Below are 20,517 nucleotides of genomic sequence, written 5' to 3'. Positions count from 1 at the left end.
ATAGTTGCAGTGCGGTCAATTCTTGAATGAGACCTTGACGGACACAAATCCCCGGCTGCGCAACAATGGGCACTGCGTAGTTGCACCCCAAGACTGAACATTACGATATTACATTAGAAATTAATTATACTTATTGATATAGTCGTAAAGCGTTCACTGGCGGGTCGCACAGGACAGCATGAAGCCAGTGTTACCAAAACTTCTACATGGAACCATTTCGGTAAGTTGATCTATTCTCATTCTTTAAAAATATAGTTGATGTTTAAAGTATTTCATAGGTAGAGATAGATTTATCATTGTAATGGGATTGAACTATGTTCCCACTGTATATGTACGTTCGATCAGAACAAGTATATTCGATCAGATGGTTAGCATAGATTAACTGATAGCGTAAGAGACAGTCTAGACCAATACGCCCAGGTACGAAAGCGTGTCTATATTATTAATATATCATGAACGATATAGACCTTATCATACGATACAAAAGAACAGCGCGCTAAAGCCTTTGTATGCGCTGACGTTCTTAAGATGGTTTCAAAAGCGAGCTAGTCTATGATCTCCTAATAACATATATTTCTCACGGCAACATCTATAACATCAGATTTGAGAGATATCTCCTGTTGACATCTACTAGTATACACCTATTATAAACAACAGTGCACCTCATTAACGTGATACCTTTAAGAGTGAACATTCAGAAAGCTCGAGTGGTTCACACAATACCATATTGTGAGGCTACCTGTCAGTAAGACACACACGGCTTGCGTCTATAGTTCATTATCACGATTTCATTACAACGTTGAAAAGGTCTCCACTCTAGCGGGAGACACTTGCTTTGACCCTAGGTCACACGGAATGCTACAATGGCTAAAGGCTGGAGAAAGTCCGGCTGTAACCTATGAGAATAAACATGGTCATGGCGAATACTCTTGGATAATACAACATCAATACAAGTGTATTATATAGTGTAGCTACACTAAACTTAACACATAATGGCTAGACGTTTCGACTGACAGGATGGCAGAGTGGTTAACCCTTCTAGGGCTGTCGTATATATTTCACAGGAGTGACATGTCAGTTTTGACATTGCCAACATTTGTGTCGTTTATCCATATATGGTTGAAACAATGTCAGTGTGTGGTGACATTTTAACTCACTCAATCACTTGGTGAATGTGAGAAGGCATTTTGAATATGTATTTGTATGTTTCTTCAAAACATTAGAAAAATTGTCATTATTATAACTGTTGAAGTCGGTGCCGCGTCCTTTCCTCGAAGTTTTAGAGAAAACCTGCAAATCTTTGCCTGCAACAAAAATCTCACATATTTCTGAAACATGATTGGTCGTCTCTCTATACGAAGTGTTGTGTCACGGTATCAAAGCCTGGATCAAGGGTGTTTAAATATAACTCCGTGGATAAGCGAGGATGCTCTTGATACAGCACACCTGGTACAACAGCCACTATACTCGTACGTATAGTGGGATGTCACAAATTGAAACGTCTGGCGCTGACAAACAACACAACTAGAATCGTGGGAATCTGGGATTTGAACCCCTGATCAAATGTTCAAGTCGAGCCAACTCTTCACAGCTGATTTCGGCACCTCGGACCTAGGCATCCTCTTCTCTCATGGCTCCACCACAATTCAGGGATTCTCCAAATTTTCACCTACAGTTAGTTGTGGTAATTTCATCGTAGGTTAACTTCTAAACAGAGGAAAGAGGTCCGTCCTACAATAAAAACACATTAAGGAAAGGATTACTTCTTTTAAAGACACGATTGGTGAAAACTACTGAATTATGCAAGGCAGTTTATGTACCGAAACGGTGTCACTATTAAAACAAGTTACTCAGGTCCCGTATGTTTCCTTGACACTGTTGTGGTTAACTAATGGTGAGGGCAGATCAATTTGCTTCCCTTGTATAAAGGTGAAATTTGATGAAAAACAATCTGGCACCCTTGCTACCAATACAATAGGCAAATCCTTTCGTATGCTAATATTTGCAATATTGTCGCAAGCAAGGAGACGTCATAGGCCCCTGTCTGTCCCGCCTGGAAATGTTCGTTACGCACGTCCGGCATACAGCATGAGTCTGTCAGATCTTCGGTCTGTATTTAACTAGTTAGACCATCAAAGACGTAAACATGTGTAGTTAACGTTCAGCCTTTGGGTTTTCACGGAGATGACAGAAACAACACGTCATCACATTATCCTGTAACGCGAGGGAAAGTCCTGTACGCAACTAGTTAGAAGAAATTGTCATTGAGTGGACGTAGATCTAAAATGCCTTTCGTCAAACTACAGGAGCGAGTTGTGACATTAATCAGCAAGGAATGCCAGCAGAGAGGAGAGAGGGACATAGATATGGTGTTGCCATGGTTACGGAAAAAAAGCGAGCTTCTGCAAGGACTTGATACAGGTATGATATATTTCCCTTCAGGGAGAATCCTAATTTTAAAACTCAGAAATGTCACAATTATGATTTGCAATAATATACAGAATATTGTGAAAATAATATAACAATTAAGTTAGAGAATGTTCCAAGTTAGTATCCATTCCCTTTAACCCACGCGTTCTGATTACAATTCCGTCTGGGGACTCCGAGGCGGAAAATGACCTCAGGACCCAATGTTCACCGTAAGGACCGACTAATGAAGATTGGTCGGCTACACGGGGTGACGTGGGTGGATTTTTCGTTGTACTTGTAAGAGCGACTACGGTACATGACTACGGTAACACGACTACGGTACATGACTACGGTACATGACAACGGTACATGACTACGGTACATGACTACGGTACATGACTATGGTACATGACTATGGTACATGACTACGGTACATGACTATGGTACATGACTATGGTACATAACTACGGTACATGACTATGGTACATGACTATGGTAACATGACAACGGTACATGACTACAGTACACGACTATGGTCACGACTATGGTACATGACTACGGTACATGACTATGGTGACATGACAACGGTACATGACTACAGTACACGACTATGGTCACGACTATGATACATGACTACGGTACATGACTATGGTAACATGACAACGGTACATGACTACAGTACACAACTATGGTACGTGACTACTGTCCATGACTATGGTACACGACTACGGTACATGACTATGGTACATAACTACGGCAATATCACGTCAGGGGACACCACAAATGGGCTTCACACACCGTACCTGAGGAGTCGAGCCGGAGTCTTCGAGTGGATGGTTAACCACTAGACTACCCTACCTAGTTACACTTGTTAATTTTATAGTTGCACCCCAACGGCTGGGGAGGCTACACGTTTTATCAACAGCGGATCAGTCTGTTATAGTGTAAAATCAGCTGCAATATAAGTGGAACAATATCGAATGCGACTTTAAACAGCAAATAAATATACTGAGGGAAAAAATATAGGATGGCATGAAAGGAGAGGTGTTCCTTTATTTTTTCACTAACTTTGCGATATAAAACTTGTGAAGAAACATGAAAAAATAGGGGAAAACTTGTGCTTTCGTGTGATTCCTTATTTTCCCCCTCAGTATACTTATTTACCGAATTGGACGTTAAACGACATTTGTTTACTGATGTACTTTTTAATGAGTGTGGTTTCATGTATGTTTCCAGACGTGCTGAAGGACGTCATCAGGAACTGCAGCTACCGCCACTCCACCAAGGACGACATCCTCATCCGACAGGGCGACAAGGGGGACTGGTAAGACCAGGCTCATAATACACACATAACGGGGGTGAGGTGATATGGGGTTGGCGTTTCGTTCTGCTATCATAAATGCAGCGACACAGTTTATAATCACTCCTACGACTCCTGGTTCCTGAGGCAGTAGGGGGTAGCCCAACGGTTAAAGAGTCACCCCAAGATCCGGGTTCGATTGCCCACATGGGTACAATGTGTGAAGCCCATTTGTGATGTTCCCCGCCGTGATATTGCTAGAACATTCCAAAAAATAAACTCACTCCTGGTTCCTTTATTGTCGGCATTTGAAACATGAAACATATCAAGTTTGAGTCTGGGAGCAGATGGAGTTGATACAGGATGAGGTACATCTGTCAGCACTGCATGTCAAAACGTGACTCTCGTCCACAGCTTCTTCATTATGTTGTCCGGACGTACCTCCGTCTACATCGACACCATCAGAGCTGACGACGATGATCCCTATACCTCTAGCTCCGCCAAGAACGATGATATCGGCATGGATGACATCCTCGGCACTCAGGGAAAGCGAAGGAAACCTTTAGACAGGACGAGATATGGGAAGTTCATCATGCATTTTGGTACGTCACAACATTTCCTGAAGTGGTACTTATGTGTAGGTCATTATGGTCCTAATACAGAATATTTTCAGATAACATCCGACAATATTGCCTCACAGACCAAAAGGGTATAGGTAAATGTGCCGGGCGATGACCACCCATTAAAACCGTTTCCGCTGGACTATGACCTTCTATCTTAAACCGTTTGATGGCAAACTGATGTCTGTTTTTTCTGTATGGGAGAATATAGTGTATGCCTGCAAATCATTTCTGAGTTCAAACTAGTAATGGGTGAATGTGGGACATTCATAGTTTTTGCTTATTCTGTAACAAAAGTTGTAACATACCGGTTGGAATCTCATTGATAACCAAATCTGCTACGGAAACGTTATAATCTGTCTGTATGATGAACAGGTACGTAAGAGTTGCGTAAAAAAAATAAGGACTGGACCTATTAGATTAGGCTTCAGAGATTTTGAGGTTTGTTGTACAAGACAACTTTGGCGCTAAGACTACCTTAAGTCTATGTTAGGTTATGGCAGTTACGGTCACCCTAGCGCCAAGTCTACCTTATGTCTATGGAAACGTATGGTAGATATGGTCACCTTAACGCTAAGACTACCGTAAGTCTGTGTTAAGGTATGGTAGTGACGGTCACCGTAGCGCTAAGACTACCGTAAGTCTGTGTTAAGGTATGGTAGTTACGGCCACCGTAGCGCTAAGACTACCGTAAGTCTGTGTTAAGGTATGGTAGTGACGGTCACCGTAGCGCTAAGACTACCTTAAGTCTGTGTTAAGGTATGGTAGTTACGGTCACCTTAGCGCTAAGGCTACCTTAAGTCTGTGTTAAGGTATGGTAGTGACGGCCACCGTAGCACTAAGACTACCTTAACTTTATGTTAAGGTATGGTAGTTACGGCCGCCTTAGCGCTAAGACTACCTTAAGTTTGTGTTAAGGTATGATAGTTAGGGTCACCTTAGCGCTATGACTACATTAAGTCTGTGTTAAGGTATGGTAGTTACGGTCCCCTTAGCGCTAAGGCTGCTTTGTACCAGGGCACCCTGCTCTCGTCATATGTATGGAAACACACGTTTTTATTTTAATTTCAAGAACAGTTACAAGACAATTATTTAAATGGCTATTGTTGACAATATTACATTTAGAGTTGTTCAAATTTGTTAATTATACTCAGCTATTTACAGCTCGTCGTGACATTACCGCTACATTCCTGATCAAATAAAGAAAAACAACACATAGCAGATGCCACTTTAAAATTGTGTATAATGTTTTCAATGGTACAGATGCGGGTAAGAGTTTTGGTGAGATTGCCCTGATTAGCGAGGATGCTGTCCGTAACGCCACCATCATCACTGACTATGAGACTGACCTCCTCGTCATCTCCAGGGACCTCTTCAACAGATCGATCAAGGTCAGTTACAACCTGTGTTTCTGTACACGCACATGAACTGCATCAGTGCACAGATCATCGAACGATTGCTACTTGCGATGTCTGTCACTCACTCACTCACTCACTCACTCACTCTGTTCGACAGGCGAAGCAGGAGGAGGAGTATCGGGAGCGGAGGTTGTTCGTGAACACGTGTCCACTCTTCTCCCATTGGTCGCCCAGACTTAAGAGACTCTGTGAGATGAGTCTTAGAAAGGAGACACATCCTTACGGATCAGTCATAGCCACCCAGGGGAACCCCTCCACTGGTCTGATCTTCATTCTGAGGTAAGAGACACATCTCCGTCATAGCCACCCAGGGGAACCCCTCCACCGGTCTGATCTTCATTCTGAGGTAAGAGACACATCTCCGTCATAGCCACCCAGGGGAACCCCTCCACCGGTCTGATCTTCATTCTGAGGTAAGAGACACATCTCCGTCATAGCCACCCAGGGGAACCCCTCCACTGGTCTGATCTTCATTCTGAGGTAAGAGGCACATCTCCGTCATAGCCACCCAGGGGAACCCCTCCACCGGTCTGATCTTCATTCTGAGGTAAGAGACACATCTCCGTCATAGCCACCCAGGGGAACCCCTCCACTGGTCTGATCTTCATTCTGAGGTAAGAGACACATCTCCGTCACAGCCATTCAGGGACACTCTTCCAGTGGTCTACGACAGTATCATATCATTGCTAACGTGATAATGCAGTCGATACAAGACACATAAGACTTTCCCCAATCAAAATTCTTTTTCTCTGCAGCGGTCAGGCCAAACTAGTTCTGGAGCCGTCAAAGCACGTGACGCAATACACGAAGATCATGAGACCCCAGAACGCAGCGATATACAAACAGTACAAGACGTGGGTATTACAACTATTTATTACACGGGTGTCATATTCGTAAAATCGGTAAATACACAAATAGACAGTTCCGTGTGAATTCGTTTTCATGGATTTCTTGCAGTGTAAATGCAGACGGTTCTGTGAATAAAGAAAGTGTGACATCAGACCAAATTCGGGTAAGACGGAAGGAGGGATACGCGGCTGCGGAGAGACGGGTCATGTCAAGATATGTTAACTTGTGCTGCGTCGAAGAAAACGAGATTGTTGGTAGGATGGCTTTTGTTGTTATCCCAGATCCTTAGTTTGCCAGCCCAGTCGTGAAGGTACGGGAACAAACTGATCTTCAGCTAACCACGGGCGTTAGTTTGTTTCGGGATTGGGTGGTCAGATTCGCAGACTTGTTTTCTGCGTTTCACCGTCCTCATTTGATCGACGTTCATAGTGTCAATCACTGCATAGTCTCATCCAGAGTCGATTATATTAGTGTAGCTAGCTATCGTGTAGCTAGAATGTTGCGGGTATTAAATAACAAACAAAACATATTCAACTGGCAAATCAATAAATCACTCGTTTCTGTGTTTCAGGGGATATAGAAATGGGTCTGGATCTAGAGACGAACATTGGGACGCTCATCTCCACAGAGGACACGAAGGTCTTCATCCTCAACAGCAAGAATTATGAGCGTCTGGTTCAGAAGAAGAACCCACACACGGCAGAGACGCTGAAGGCGGAGGCATATCGGAAGGTGTGTGGCCGACTCTGTACCACAACCGGGGCACAGATACCGCTCCTCAAGAAGCTGCAGAGTGTCCTCAAGGACATGATTCCTCATCCTGAACTCTACCTCAGGAGAGCTGACCACCGGAGCAAGGAGCTTATACATCTCATCGACATGTTCCTCAAGGATAAGGGTCCGCTTATCCAGCCAGTATTGCCTGATGCTATGTACTACAAGCAGCGGTCGGCAGAGAAAGCTAAAAAGATTGTCGCTAATGCAGCCCGATTTCGGAAGTCAAATGACCAACGCGGGAAACCACCTAGGATGCCACGAAGTTTGGATAAGTTAAGGAACAACATCGAAGCTGAGATTGAACTCTTAGGTTACAGACCTATATCAACAACAAATGTTGCTCTGAGAGATGATGGGGATTTGAGGCCTCTGTCGTCTGCGCTTACTCAGTCAGCGGGAAAGAGTTCTCAGTCTTTCAGACCTTTGACCGCCACGGGTTCGGTGACGGTTACAAGATGCGACTTGGAATATGAATTTGGGCAGGCATCCCAAAGGGAGGAAACTCCAAACCATGATCTGATTGTTGGGATATTTGAGGAGATGGAACAGTTGCAGAAGGACAAGAAGGAGGAAAGGTCCAGGATCATATGTTCGTGCACGAGGAAGAAGAATGAGAATAAGAGGCCAGAGGTTTGTGATGATGTGAATGACAAGGAATACTTCGACTGGGAAACGAGTGACTCAAATCTCTGTGTTCTCGAGAACAGGATCAAGTCATTCTGTGATCAAGGAACACATTCAGTGTCAAAAGATAGGAATCATATTTCAGAACTCAGGAGATTTCAAATTGAGGTAGGTGAACACTTGGAATATATGTTCCCGTGTGTTAGGTTTGCAAGTCCCAGCCCGAATATAGATAAATATGCATATTAAATACATATCAGAAACAAAGTGATTTCAAATGCTACAAGTAGGATGACCATTTCTTGCCTAAACGATCTATTCCAACATTTCCCAAATCCTGGCAAGTCGCATATTGTTTTCTCAAAAGACTTGAACAAAAACTTTATACTAACGCAAAAAATGTGTAACAAATAAGTGGAATCATTGTTACGATACTTCTACATGTGCGATTGTGAAAAACAAGAAAGTGAGTGAAATACATACTCAAATCAGTCGTGTGAAATATACATTGTACGTTTTATACTCTTGTGAGCAAGTTCGTAAATGTTTAACGCCACACTCCACACCACTCCAGCTGTATAGCGTCCTTAAAAGTCGAGTTAGGACCGGGAAAACCATCGGAGCGATATTGTCACTCAGTAAACCACAGGGATCCGAATCTTTAAAAAACATCGTCTAATAATGTTGAGGGTGTAAATTAGGTTCAGACACACTAGAACACAGATTCAGTTCACAACATCTTGATTTTATGTGAATTTGGTTTTATTTATCATTTCAGCGTCCCCAATATGTGCCTATCCCGGGAGGGTCCGTCTTTGTCCACCGACGTCCATGTCGCTATCCCGTCAACACCCCCATTAATCCAGCTCTGCACCAGCATGTTAGACGTTTCATGTTGTCCAGAAAGAGACATCACATGGGCACAGACACAGTGTGTCTGAGTGACGTCAGGCCACTCTCTGGTCGACTGCGTGCTGGGGTTTGACGATGCTATCTTTACCAATCTATACTGCTACAAAAATAAACTTGAACAAAATAATTGAAGTTTAATAAAATATTTGACAAAAACCAATTAATGCTCAATCCAAACATGTGGGGAAATGGTTGCCGAAGACAAAACGATTGAAAAAAAGAAACGTTCAATAAAAATGTAACGTTACACTCATGTCTGTAGTCAATCGCTCAAACGCACGTGAAATGCATGTGCATCTTGAGCTGAAGTCTGTGACTGAAGGCTTTAAAAAGCCATATGTATGGTTCTCCACACGCATTGCTTTGACGACTACAAAATGAAAAGACTGACAGAAACTCAACGACACAACGCCAAGTGCCGTTTTGTAAACGGGCATCAGAACATAGGTGGCAAAGCACTTCAACGTATCCACACAGACCACCTCAAACCCATGGATCCGATACAACAATACTGGGAGTTTTAGTGACCCAGGTCAGGTCGACCCAGACATATCACTGACGCTCAGGATCGCCACATCCGGGTGAGACATCTTCGTTCAAACACCACATATCTTTGGTGTCATGATCATGATCTTTGGAGCATGACAATGCTTGGCCTCACGTTGCAGGTGTTTGACAGGACTTCCTTCAGCATAGCAATGTGCAGGTGTTACCGTGGCCTTCTCGATCATACGATTTGTCCCCCATTAAACATCTATGGATTAGTCATTATCGATGCTTGCGCCAGAGCAATCCGCCACCTCAGACACTACAAGAAAAACATGTACACACAATACTCCAGAAAGGGTATCAAAACATCCTCCAAGACCACATTCGGCGTCTCCTTTCTTCTGTGAGTCACCGCTGCCAAGCTGTTATGGATGCTCATGGTGGTCACACCAGATACTGACATTTTACTCAGAGCAAGTGGCTTTTATAGCCCCTGCGTGGTTCTACCAAACACTTACTCGATTAGCATGTTTTGGAAATTTGTGAAGCGATGGTACTACTGTACTTGAACGATGATGTCATGTTTGAATCAGTTATACGCACTCAGAACGTAAACCATGTCCTTCCTTTTTTTCTTTCTTTTTTTTTTGTTTTGTTTTTTTGTGTGTGTTTTGGGATTGTTTTTTTAAGAGTATATATCACACCATGACAGCAATGATACAGTTATATCAAACCCACTGGTGTGGGATCAGAGCAGGTCCAGGGGAGCAAAAACAATATTTGGGTATGTCAGGGCCACTTTTCGTAACAGCAAGCCAGCATGGAATTGAAATTAACGCAGTCAACATCAATATCCAATATGCGGTTTGTCAGTTTTAAGTCAAATCTGTTGACGGGATAAATCGTGTCCTGCTCTGACCATCAATGTGGTCAACAGTTTTCGCTTGCATGTCATGAAAGCAAATGATGACAATTTTATGTCAACCGAGGGACGACGGTACCTGTTGGATTGGACGCAGGTGAACCACTAATTGTCGCCTTCTCCATACACACAGGATGAATGAGACGATATGGGCACAAATAACTCGTCCATGTCGTGATGTGAAGTTAACGTTCTCAACATTTGCTAGCTACAAGGTCCAAACCGTAACGCTGTCTCTTGGCCGCAACTGTCCATGCAACCAACGTCCAAATGAACGATCTAATGTCTTAATTTTTTTTCCAATCGCAGCATACAAACATATCCTGTTCTCTTTGTTCAGGTGGTGATCGTGGCACGGAACTGCAGAATGACGTCCTCCCTCTGCATTCACTGAACTATCTTATATCCATAAATATTTTTTTTATTTAAATTCATTTCACTTACAGTTGCACTCGTGTCTGTCGCTGATTTGGGAACATTATTTTGAGTTCGAATCAGGGTCTAAATTTTCGAAGCTCTCTTTGCGTTAAGATAGTCGTAAATTAATGTTAATGAATGAAGCTTACGACTATCATAGCGCTAAGCGAGCTTCGAAAATCTGGAGTCAGAATTCTAATAAATCTGATCATGGAACCTAACGTCAAGCTCGTCAGTATTAGTTAGAGTTCTGAGGACCTGATTAACTCAGGTCAATTGGACCACCAAAACGAATTTCTGGCTTCCACTAGTACATGTATACTCTGATCAGCTAGGCACTTCTCTCTTTACATTAGACATCATAGAAGTGAACGGTTACTGAGATACGGATGTATTTATAAACCAAATCAATTCCTTTGTGTTTTTAAAAGAAACACATGGCTGGTTGGAAAGACTTCTTCAATCAACCGAATTGGACTATCGGGAGCTGAATACAGGTATGATACATACAGGGCAATACTTGTATCTATATGGTGACAGTAACAAATACCTGTTCTGAACCCACAATCACAGGACCCTATGCAAGGGAAGCAAACTCATAAACCTGAATAGTGAAAACAATGAGCCATTTCAACCTGATTTATTCCATCATCACATCATATCTCACTCAATCTTGATTAGATAGTTTTCTTTGCATTCCAGAATTCATACAAACTGACATCAATAACATATAACACAAATGTTAATTCTTTACACAAAGCACTGGCAATATTATAAGTCTTGAAATAAGAATAACACCAATGCATTCATGAGTCCACTTTGTTAAATGAACAGAACTTCCACTATACCTAGCCTTGGGATATGTAGCACAAAGCAAATAACTAAATATCAAATATTGAACAGTCAACTGTTTCAAAACGTCCCAGCGGGAAATCTGACAATTTTATTATTTACTAATCTTATAGATCTGGCTGCATTCAACCTACATGAAAGAACCTGTTATTAAACATACAATCTATACCATAAATATTTGAAAAACTAAACATCCTAAGAATGAAACATTTTGAAAGAGATTGATACCTGTCTTTCAGCTTGACTGATGATTTCTAATAGAACTATACAGAATCAGGTTTCCATGAAATTATCACACACTTACACTCACTTCTCTGGAGGGTGGTCTGTAATAATGCTGCATTTAAAGAGCTAGCAATCTGACATACCATGCAGCAGTTTCTCATCAATATCTCATTAAGACCTTGTATACTAACACCCAGGAGAGATATTTTCCCTGGTGACAAGCATCAGGTAAAATCTTTTGCTAAGGTGCCGATAAGAATCGAACCACAGACCTTCCACCTCCTCCAGTCAATCCACTAGACCATGGAGAGGATTTGTAAGATAAGTAAATAATAAAAATGTCCTGGACACAGTTCCATATGTTTTATTGACACACTGCAGGTCACTTGTATCATGGTACCTGGTTATTCTGGGTGGAAATCCAAATGACAGATGGTGGACATTTTGACATTTGAGAATCTAATGGGCACACACATAGAACAGACTAACTAGGGATCATTATGAGCATGAATCAGTTATTCGAAAACATAAGTGACATGTCCAGTTAAACTAAGGGGGACAATTCCACTCACCAAACTGTATTACCCTTGAATGTAGGGCCACCTCACGGTATATATTCCCAAGACCTGTAGATTTATCTGTTCATATTCTGAGAATGATAAAACATGGCTGCAAACCGCAAGTGGTAAATCACATCACATACATGAGCTGTCATGTGACGATCACAGATTATTTCAGTAAATACTACACTCACTACTTCTAAATTCAGGGCAACACAAAGGTGTTGGAGCAGCAATCTACACCTTGACACCAACCCCAAAAATGTAAGGTTAAATGTTATGACACCTATTCCCTGCAGATTTCAGGAAGTGCTTTTCAGTGATTATAATATGCCAGTCATAGACATTAGACATTATTCTTCTGCAGTACAATCAGTACAAAGCTACTAGCAAAACTGTCACACTAGGTCACAGATGCTGCCATTCTATTTTGTTACCAATGTTTCTGTATTTGATCATGCTATAATTTCAAACTGTAACTGTATATAATAGAAATTATCATCAGTAGGAATGACTAGGAACCCAACCAAAGCATGTTCAATAACAATTGCTTGAGAAACCCTTTTGGAAGTAGCACTTAACATTCATTTTCAAAACAAATTGTCCTCCCTCCACATATTCCACTGTGTTATAATGACACATTTTGTTACATGACGAAACAGAGTAATTCTCGTGTTGTGGCACAAAAGACTAAGATGGATGGTGTAATAAGTGACTCTCCACTGCTAGTCGCCATCATGTATGTATTGAGAGATGCTGAGGACAGTGTTTGCTGTAGCCACAGCCATCTTGAGAGCATTCCTCATGACAGCCAGAGCATCCACCACTCGTGGAAATGCATCTTCCTCAGAGACTGTAGCCACCTTGGTCCAGTCAATGTGTTGTTTTGTCCATTGTCCACTTGCCTCACGTACAGAAACGTACTCAAACTTGTCACTCTCTGCCAACCAGTGTAATTCACAATTGCAGGAACAAGTCTTAGAATGCATGTTAGACACATTAGTGTTGGGACACCTCCAGATATGGTAATGTTCAGTATCCATGGAAACAATGTCAGAGGTCACAATGCTGAGGTCAGAGGTTAGCCTCATGGCTACAGATAGGAGACAATAGGTGAAGGTATCCAGACTGGCATTAAGCTGGGACTCGGTACACTCAAACTCATTTAAAAGACTTGATTTGTCTTCTTGAATCTAAAAGATATAAACAAGATTCACTTAAGGCACAAATTATTTATAACTTGGCTTCCATTTAGAAATATCTTTCAGACTCATTCAAAATATAGAGGGCACAACCACAAGCACTGTCCAAAACATGTATTATATCTTAGAACAACTAAAGCATGAACCACAATAATAACATACTTCTCTGAAGTCCAAATTTATAATTTTATTTCTATCTTGTCTGTGTTTTCCAACCTTAAAGTATTATCTTTACGGTAAATAATGAATTCTTTTCCCATTGCTAAACCCAGAAATTCACAACAAAAATCCCTTTCAGTATTCTTGACTCTGTCATTATGTCATCAAGAGTGGTTTACCTTCGCTGTGAGGTATGCCGCAACATGGGACAGCCAGCAGCCTCCCCCAGGCAGGACGTGGGGATCCCCCAGAAGTAGCTGCAGGGTGTTGGTTGATGTGTGACTCAGAGCCTGGGGAGCAGAGACAGACATGGGTAATGCCTCAAGTCTCCTTATCATTTGTGTTTAAGTGTAAGTATTGTATGTGTGGGGTTGTGTCTGTGAAGAATAAGCTGCTCATTTGTGAAACCATGTATACGTGTATAGATGGAGATAGTCTTGATTGTTGTTATGAACAGCCCTGGACAATCAAAAAACATTTTTCTAACAACAATCACAAGAAACCTTCCATGTTATCAGGATAACATGCCTTGCTGATCAGTAAAGTGTTTACTTTGCAGCAAGCAGGTAAGGGGTGTTTAGTTTGGGGGGCAAATTTCTGACGTCCATTTGGGGGCTGAAACAATGCAACATACCTTCACCTCCTCAAGAGTCTCCTCAAGCGAACTCTTCAATACAAGAGTAACAACTGGTGCATTCTCCTGAGTCAGATGGAGATAACTCTTGTCACACAAGATCTGGTGGGTGACACCATCTAGCCAGCCAAACCCACTCCAGCCTTCCTCCATGTTGACAGTCAACACTGACAGAGGAGCAGCACCTAAGATAACAAGTAGTTGCTTCATGTGCACATTTCTTTTGGGGCAGCACATTATATTGGCAGATGAGGTATATAATCGTCGAGTAGCTGTCACAAAGACATTTTAGTTTTTACAACATTTGAAGTGTCTGTGCTTTACGGTTTTATGGCTCAATTGTGAAATATCTAAACAAATCAAAATCAAAAATAAAATGTTCAGTTTCAACACCAATTTCATAACAATACAAGGGTTCTAACTGCTGTCAGTCAAACATTAACTGACAAATTAATAAATGCTTTGGGGCTTTGCTATCTTGTTATTACTTTACTGGCTTGTTATAAGCCAAGATCTAGTGAAGAGTCTTTTGAAATTTCCATGATACTCAAAAGCATTAACAATGTGGGACAAATTTGGTATGCATGAATGTGCTATTACATGATTACATGGTTTTCAATAAAGTTTCTTGCATAGCCAATAAATATTTTAAGTAAGTACATGGTCTTAAATATGCTGTGTTTCCTGTTCTGCCCATGGAGTCCTTAAATATGAGCATACAGACTGCGCAACAGAGGTCACAAACCAGTCACGAATTCTGGGATATCATCTGGGTACTCATGGGAGAAAAACAATAACAAAAGTTTACACCAGTTCACGGAAATTGCTCCGCATCAGTGCCCCTTTAAATATGAGCATTTGTTGTACCGACCTGTGAGATCTCTGATGTATGGGACACCTGCAGAGCCCAGTCTGTCCACGAACAACAGGCCAGCTTGTCGGAGGAAGACCTTGACTCTTGGATGAATCACTCTCTGGCATAACAGCAATCCAACACCACAATGCACGAGCTGCTGGCACAGTGACAACATCCTCTCCACCACTGCATTACCGACATCTACCTCATGCTTGGTCTCATATGTTGCATCAACGAGACCCTCTGAATCCCCTGACATAGATTCTAGCACTAGAGCTACCTTAATCTTAACACATCCTTGCTGACTGGGTACAGATGGTACATGGAGGCTTTTCTCGGTCACAGACGATAATTCGGGACATTCAACCAACAATCCTTTTAAACATCTGGATTCCAGGATGTCAGAGTTTGGGAAACATTGCATTTGTACTCGATCAGAAAAATAGTCATGTCTTTCTGAAGGTATCGTAGACAAGAAAACATCGAGGAACAAGACGCACAGTTTGTCTTGCACTTCACTTCTCATATGTGAAAGTTTGGGTCGACACAAGCTTTTCAGAACGGCCATTACGTTTTGAAGATTGAACACATCTATCTTAAACTTGCATGCACACTTACTTGAACCCAAGTAATCATCCACAATATTTACAAACCTTTCATAAAACTCGATCAAAAGTTTCCTGTGCACATCTGTCTTCAAGGAACTATCCAACAGAGAAAGACATACATTAGCTGTGAAAAGGCCACCATCCTTAAACTTCTGTAAATGACCCTGAACAGCACTAGCAATAAGCTTCAGAACGGGTGTTGAAATTGGCATAGCTGACAGCAAACGAATGGATGACTTTGTCCATGTCACATGACCCCCAAGCGAATTCTGAACAACCTTGGCCTTGCCATGAGGTCCCTGGCAAGAGGCCAAGAGGTCCCGGAAGACCTGAATCCTGGTCCTGATGGCTGGGTTCTCAAGGCAATCCACTTGGAGGTGAGACCCGGCAGAGGGTCTGTCAAGTCTGCCTGCCAGCTGGGTCATCCTAGGACAAACAATCTTCAATATTTCAGGCAGTATAAAAAAAATTACATGCTTCTCAAGTACATTTTTTCAAAAGTGGTGAGGGCGGTAGGATTTTATTTTTCATCGAAAAAGAAAGTGACAAGGGAGGAACACATTTTTGTTTTTTTCACTCAGAAATACAGCTTGGGAACTTTAGCTCATGTTAATGCGATTCAGTCACACTCGTTCTTACAGACACTCATTCTTGTAGTGGACAAATGGATGATCAGGACACAGTCAAGTCAAAATTATCTTTTATAAACGGCAATAAAACATTGGTATGCATACAAATATAAGTGATGCGCCAATGCCCGAGAAACATTTCACTTTTTTCATTTAGCCTGAAAGAGTTCCAGCGGGACCATGCAATTACCCACATATTTATGACAAGGAGGGGTGATGGTGATGTTTATGGGGAAACATGTACATTGTATGAAGTAAGTGACTTACCTGCATGTGACACACAAAATCAATTATCCTTCCACCCTCCATATCTTTATGTACAAAATTGCTGATCATCCCAGTACAATTTTACATGGTTACAAAATTAATGACCCTCTATCTCCTCAGAACATAACTGGTGAGCCCCTGTTTAAATCATCTTCACTAAGATATTGAAAACTGAAGTGCATATTTATTCAGTTTTGTCAAACTGCTGTTTTGGATAACACAAGGTATACAACACTTTAAAACAGGCTTTGAACACCGTAAAAGTAGAAATCAGGGACCTGGGGGTGAGTGACTAATTATTGCTGGATGCTGCCATCGACCACCAATATTGCAGTTACATCAAAGCGTCAACAGTAAATACCTTCAGCACTTTCTCAGTTCACTTTGTAGGCTCCTGAGACTTGGGTGTCCAGGATGCCCTCTCAGAGGAGGTGGAGGCCTTCACCTCCCAGAAAGGGTATGTTCCCAGGTAGATGACAAAGGACAGCCCAATCAGAGACACAAACTTGTTGCGTTGAGCCCAAAAGGACGCATTAGCCAGCATACCTCTCCAAGCCAACTTCTCAGAATTCATCTTGCCTGTATTCTGCAGTGTCATAAGAAAGATGGGCTGTGAGTATGGTTTCACGCCACCTTTAGCAATATTCAACTTCAAGCAATGTCAAGGCAGGGAACACCAGTAATGGGTTTCACACATTGTACCCATGTGGGTAATTGAAACAGGATCTCCAGTCTGACGAGGGAACACTATAGTATAACCACTAGGCTAAACAACCGCCCCGTCTTAAGAAAGAAAGGAAAGGGAAGATCTTAATAAAACTTTTATGTCTACCAGTTCCAACTTGGCTCTTAACATCAGTAATGAGAGTTATATTTTAAGATACTTCTGTACTTGCATTCCAAACTAACTGGGAAGTTTTCATTCTTAGTTGACTGGAGGAGCATACAAGATGTCTCTAGCGAGTAAATAAAAAAGGTGCCAGAGTAAAGGATAATTCATTCCTCTTGCTAATGTTTCCAAGTTGGACAAATATATACTACATATATCATGCCATCCCCAGATATATGCTACCTATGTCACATCCACCACAGATATATACTACATATATGACTCCCTCCCCAGGTGTGGAACACATCTAGATTACATTTTTCTGGAAGCATGTAATAACCTAAGGAATGAAAGAATTTACCAGGGGTATGAATCCTGTGTAGTTTGAAAGGAATTTCTTACCTCTTTAATAATTAAAGTCTCGTGGTATTCCTTGAAGAACTGTGTCTTCCTATTGACAATAAATCTATAGCTATAGATTTTGTACACTGTCACAGCTGTATGTTCACAATAATCATGGTCTTTTCACAACTACTTCTTGGTTGATGCTTCTGCTCTTGTGAGGTCAAGTCCCATGACTTTTACTTCCCTGTTTTCTTTAGGCACGTACATATCAGAGAACTGTAATGCATACCAACCCAGATGAGCTCCAATGAGAACAGGCAACATAACAACCAGAACACGATTACGACGCAAAAAGGCTCTGAAGGCATTCATGGTTGGAGTGCTGAAATACAAAGACAGATAGGAGGTTACCTATAGTACCATGGTTACAGCTTCATGTCTTTGAATGATCTTTACTCAGGTCATGTTCTTTGGAATGTTTTTTTTTCAATGAAAACAAAATAAAATGTATGCAAATAGCCACCACACCAAATTTCTTGTTCATTTTATGGAAATCACCAATATCTGATCCTAATAATACTGACAACATCAGTCAGTCTTAAAATCATTTGTTTTGTAAAAGTGTTCTAAAAACTGTAATTACAAAATTTGTCATGAGGATATTTAGAATATAATCATAACAATCAGGGACATGTTGCAAATCAGATGCATGTTTAAAAAACACAGTTAGGTTACCATACTGTGTTTTGTGCTCAAACAATATAAGTTACATTGTGAGTCATTCTTCACAAGAATGAAGTATGCCTGAGAAAAATAACCATTATTCAGTTACATACACCTGAGACGTGCTTTTCACTATATATCAGGTCATCTCTTGTTTTCACAGAATAACAGCATTTGAGGTTTTTGTTTTGCAGGGACAGGTTTATTTTTCGCCAGAATCACATCTTCCCAGGTTTTACTTTGTGCAATCATCTTTTCCTAACTCTATATGAATATCAAAATTCAAATGATACATAAGTGTTTTCCCAATTGAAAAATATCATTCAAGATTAAGCTCAAAGTGCAAATATTTTCCCTACCAAGACCGGAACAGCAACCCTCAGCTTTGTAGGCAGATGTACTACCACATGGCCACTGGGCCAAAAAAGAAGTGGGGTTGAATTATCTACTTAAAATGGATTTCCTCCCCTTTGTCTACCTAAACCTCAGAGGCGTGTTTTCTCCTATACTTACTCCATACATTGTTACTATCAGACTAAAACATTATAATGCTGATTGTTATGGAACATACATAATTTGCGAGTCAATTACAGAAAAGTACATATTTTAAAGCTATCTATTGTCTGTTTCATTATTTGAGTATCATCAAATATCAAGAGCGAGTGAATGAGTTTAGTTTTACGTCGCACTTAGCAATATTCCAGCTATATGGCGATGGTCTGTAAATAATCGAGTCTGGACCAGACAATAAGGTGATCAACATGAGCATCGATCTGTGCAATTGGGAACCGATGACATGTGTCAACCAAGTCAGCTAGTCTGACCACCCGATCCCGTTAGTCGCCTCTTACGACAAGCATAGTCGCCTTTTATGGCAAGCATGGGTTGCTGAAGGCCTATTCTACCCCGGGACGACCTTCATGGGTCACAAATATCAAGAAAGATTTTCTATAAACAAAACCTTTAAATCAAACCTATTGTGTGTGTAAGGGGGGTTTCATTTTTTTTTTTTTTTTAATTCTTTTTATCATTTACCTATTTTTTATGACCTATTAAGGTCCGGGGTAGAATAATCCTTCAGCAAACCTATGCGTGACATAAAAGGCGACCATGGTTATCGTAAGAGGCAACAAATTGGATCATGTTGTTAGGATCACTGACATGGTTGACACATCATCAGTTCCCAATAGTGCAGTTCCATCTTCATGCTGTTGATCACGGGATTGTCTGGTCCAGACTCTATTATTTACAAACCGCCGCCATATAGCTGGAATATTGCTGAGTGCGGCGTAAAACTAAACTCACTCACTTTGTTTTTAGTTATTTAGCGCCCTTAATGGACCATTAACACTGGAGGACTTCGTGACTTCATAATACAATTCAAGTGTCAGCAATATTATAGTAACATTATGGAAACCTAATCAACGAACAAACCTGGCAAACCAGTAACCGATATCACAGGCAACAAACATTATGTAAAGCAAACTTACAACAGCCTGAACAGGCTCGAGAAGTTAAGTTGTTCTGCAGCAAGTTTCATCAATAATCAACAAGCTGAACGCCTTCATTTTGACACTTAATACTGACTTCTGTTCATTTATACACTTACCACAACTAATGAAACTGAAGCTATGAGACAACAAAATATATTTAACAAGGGAACACCATTTCCACGGCTTATACAATTTCAAGCATGGAGTTTGCCCTTCAAGTGCGGAGCTTATCGATAAAAATCCGGACAATAGTGTTTACGTCAGTATAATTTGTAAATGTCCCTTGTGAAATTTGTTCCATAAAGCGTCATGCTGCTTTGCGTTCATTGCTCTAGTCCTGTGGGACACGCCCCTGACAAATATATTAGGTAGTTTAATCAACGTGACACCGGTATTAA

The 20,517-nt window shown here is 41.2% G+C and overlaps 2 protein-coding genes across 3 annotated transcripts; one reads left to right on the top strand and one right to left on the bottom strand.

Annotated features, from left to right (window-relative positions):
- The first annotated feature begins 2,000 nt into the window (after positions 1-2,000).
- On the top strand, positions 2,001-9,156 carry LOC137294898 (uncharacterized). Its single transcript, XM_067826066.1, has 9 exons — positions 2,001-2,421; positions 3,646-3,733; positions 4,124-4,311; positions 5,593-5,720; positions 5,845-6,026; positions 6,503-6,601; positions 6,705-6,850; positions 7,168-8,165; positions 8,776-9,156. The coding sequence occupies exons 1-9, from the start codon at positions 2,286-2,288 to the stop codon at positions 8,980-8,982; spliced, it is 2,172 nt and encodes a 723-aa protein (XP_067682167.1). The 5' UTR covers positions 2,001-2,285; the 3' UTR covers positions 8,983-9,156.
- Positions 9,157-11,361: 2,205 nt separating this feature from the next.
- LOC137293547 (molecular chaperone MKKS-like) lies at positions 11,362-20,351 on the bottom strand. 2 transcript variants are annotated; one of them, XM_067824171.1, is made up of 7 exons: positions 20,236-20,351; positions 17,961-18,285; positions 17,091-17,315; positions 15,241-16,259; positions 14,370-14,554; positions 13,915-14,025; positions 11,362-13,567 (listed from the first exon to the last, which is right to left on the bottom strand). In XM_067824171.1, the coding sequence occupies exons 4-7, from the start codon at positions 16,256-16,258 to the stop codon at positions 13,100-13,102; spliced, it is 1,782 nt and encodes a 593-aa protein (XP_067680272.1). In that variant the 5' UTR covers position 16,259; positions 17,091-17,315; positions 17,961-18,285; positions 20,236-20,351; the 3' UTR covers positions 11,362-13,099. The 2 variants fall into 2 exon arrangements, with proteins under 2 accessions (XP_067680272.1, XP_067680274.1); XM_067824173.1 differs by having other exon boundaries at positions 20,117-20,334.
- Between the last annotated feature and the right edge of the window lie 166 nt (positions 20,352-20,517).

Source organism: Haliotis asinina, chromosome 8 (assembly GCF_037392515.1).
Source record: "Haliotis asinina isolate JCU_RB_2024 chromosome 8, JCU_Hal_asi_v2, whole genome shotgun sequence".
Classification (NCBI taxonomy): domain Eukaryota; kingdom Metazoa; phylum Mollusca; class Gastropoda; order Lepetellida; family Haliotidae; genus Haliotis; species Haliotis asinina.
Note: the sequence above shows the minus strand (reverse complement) of the source record. Positions and strands in the feature narration are given on the sequence as shown.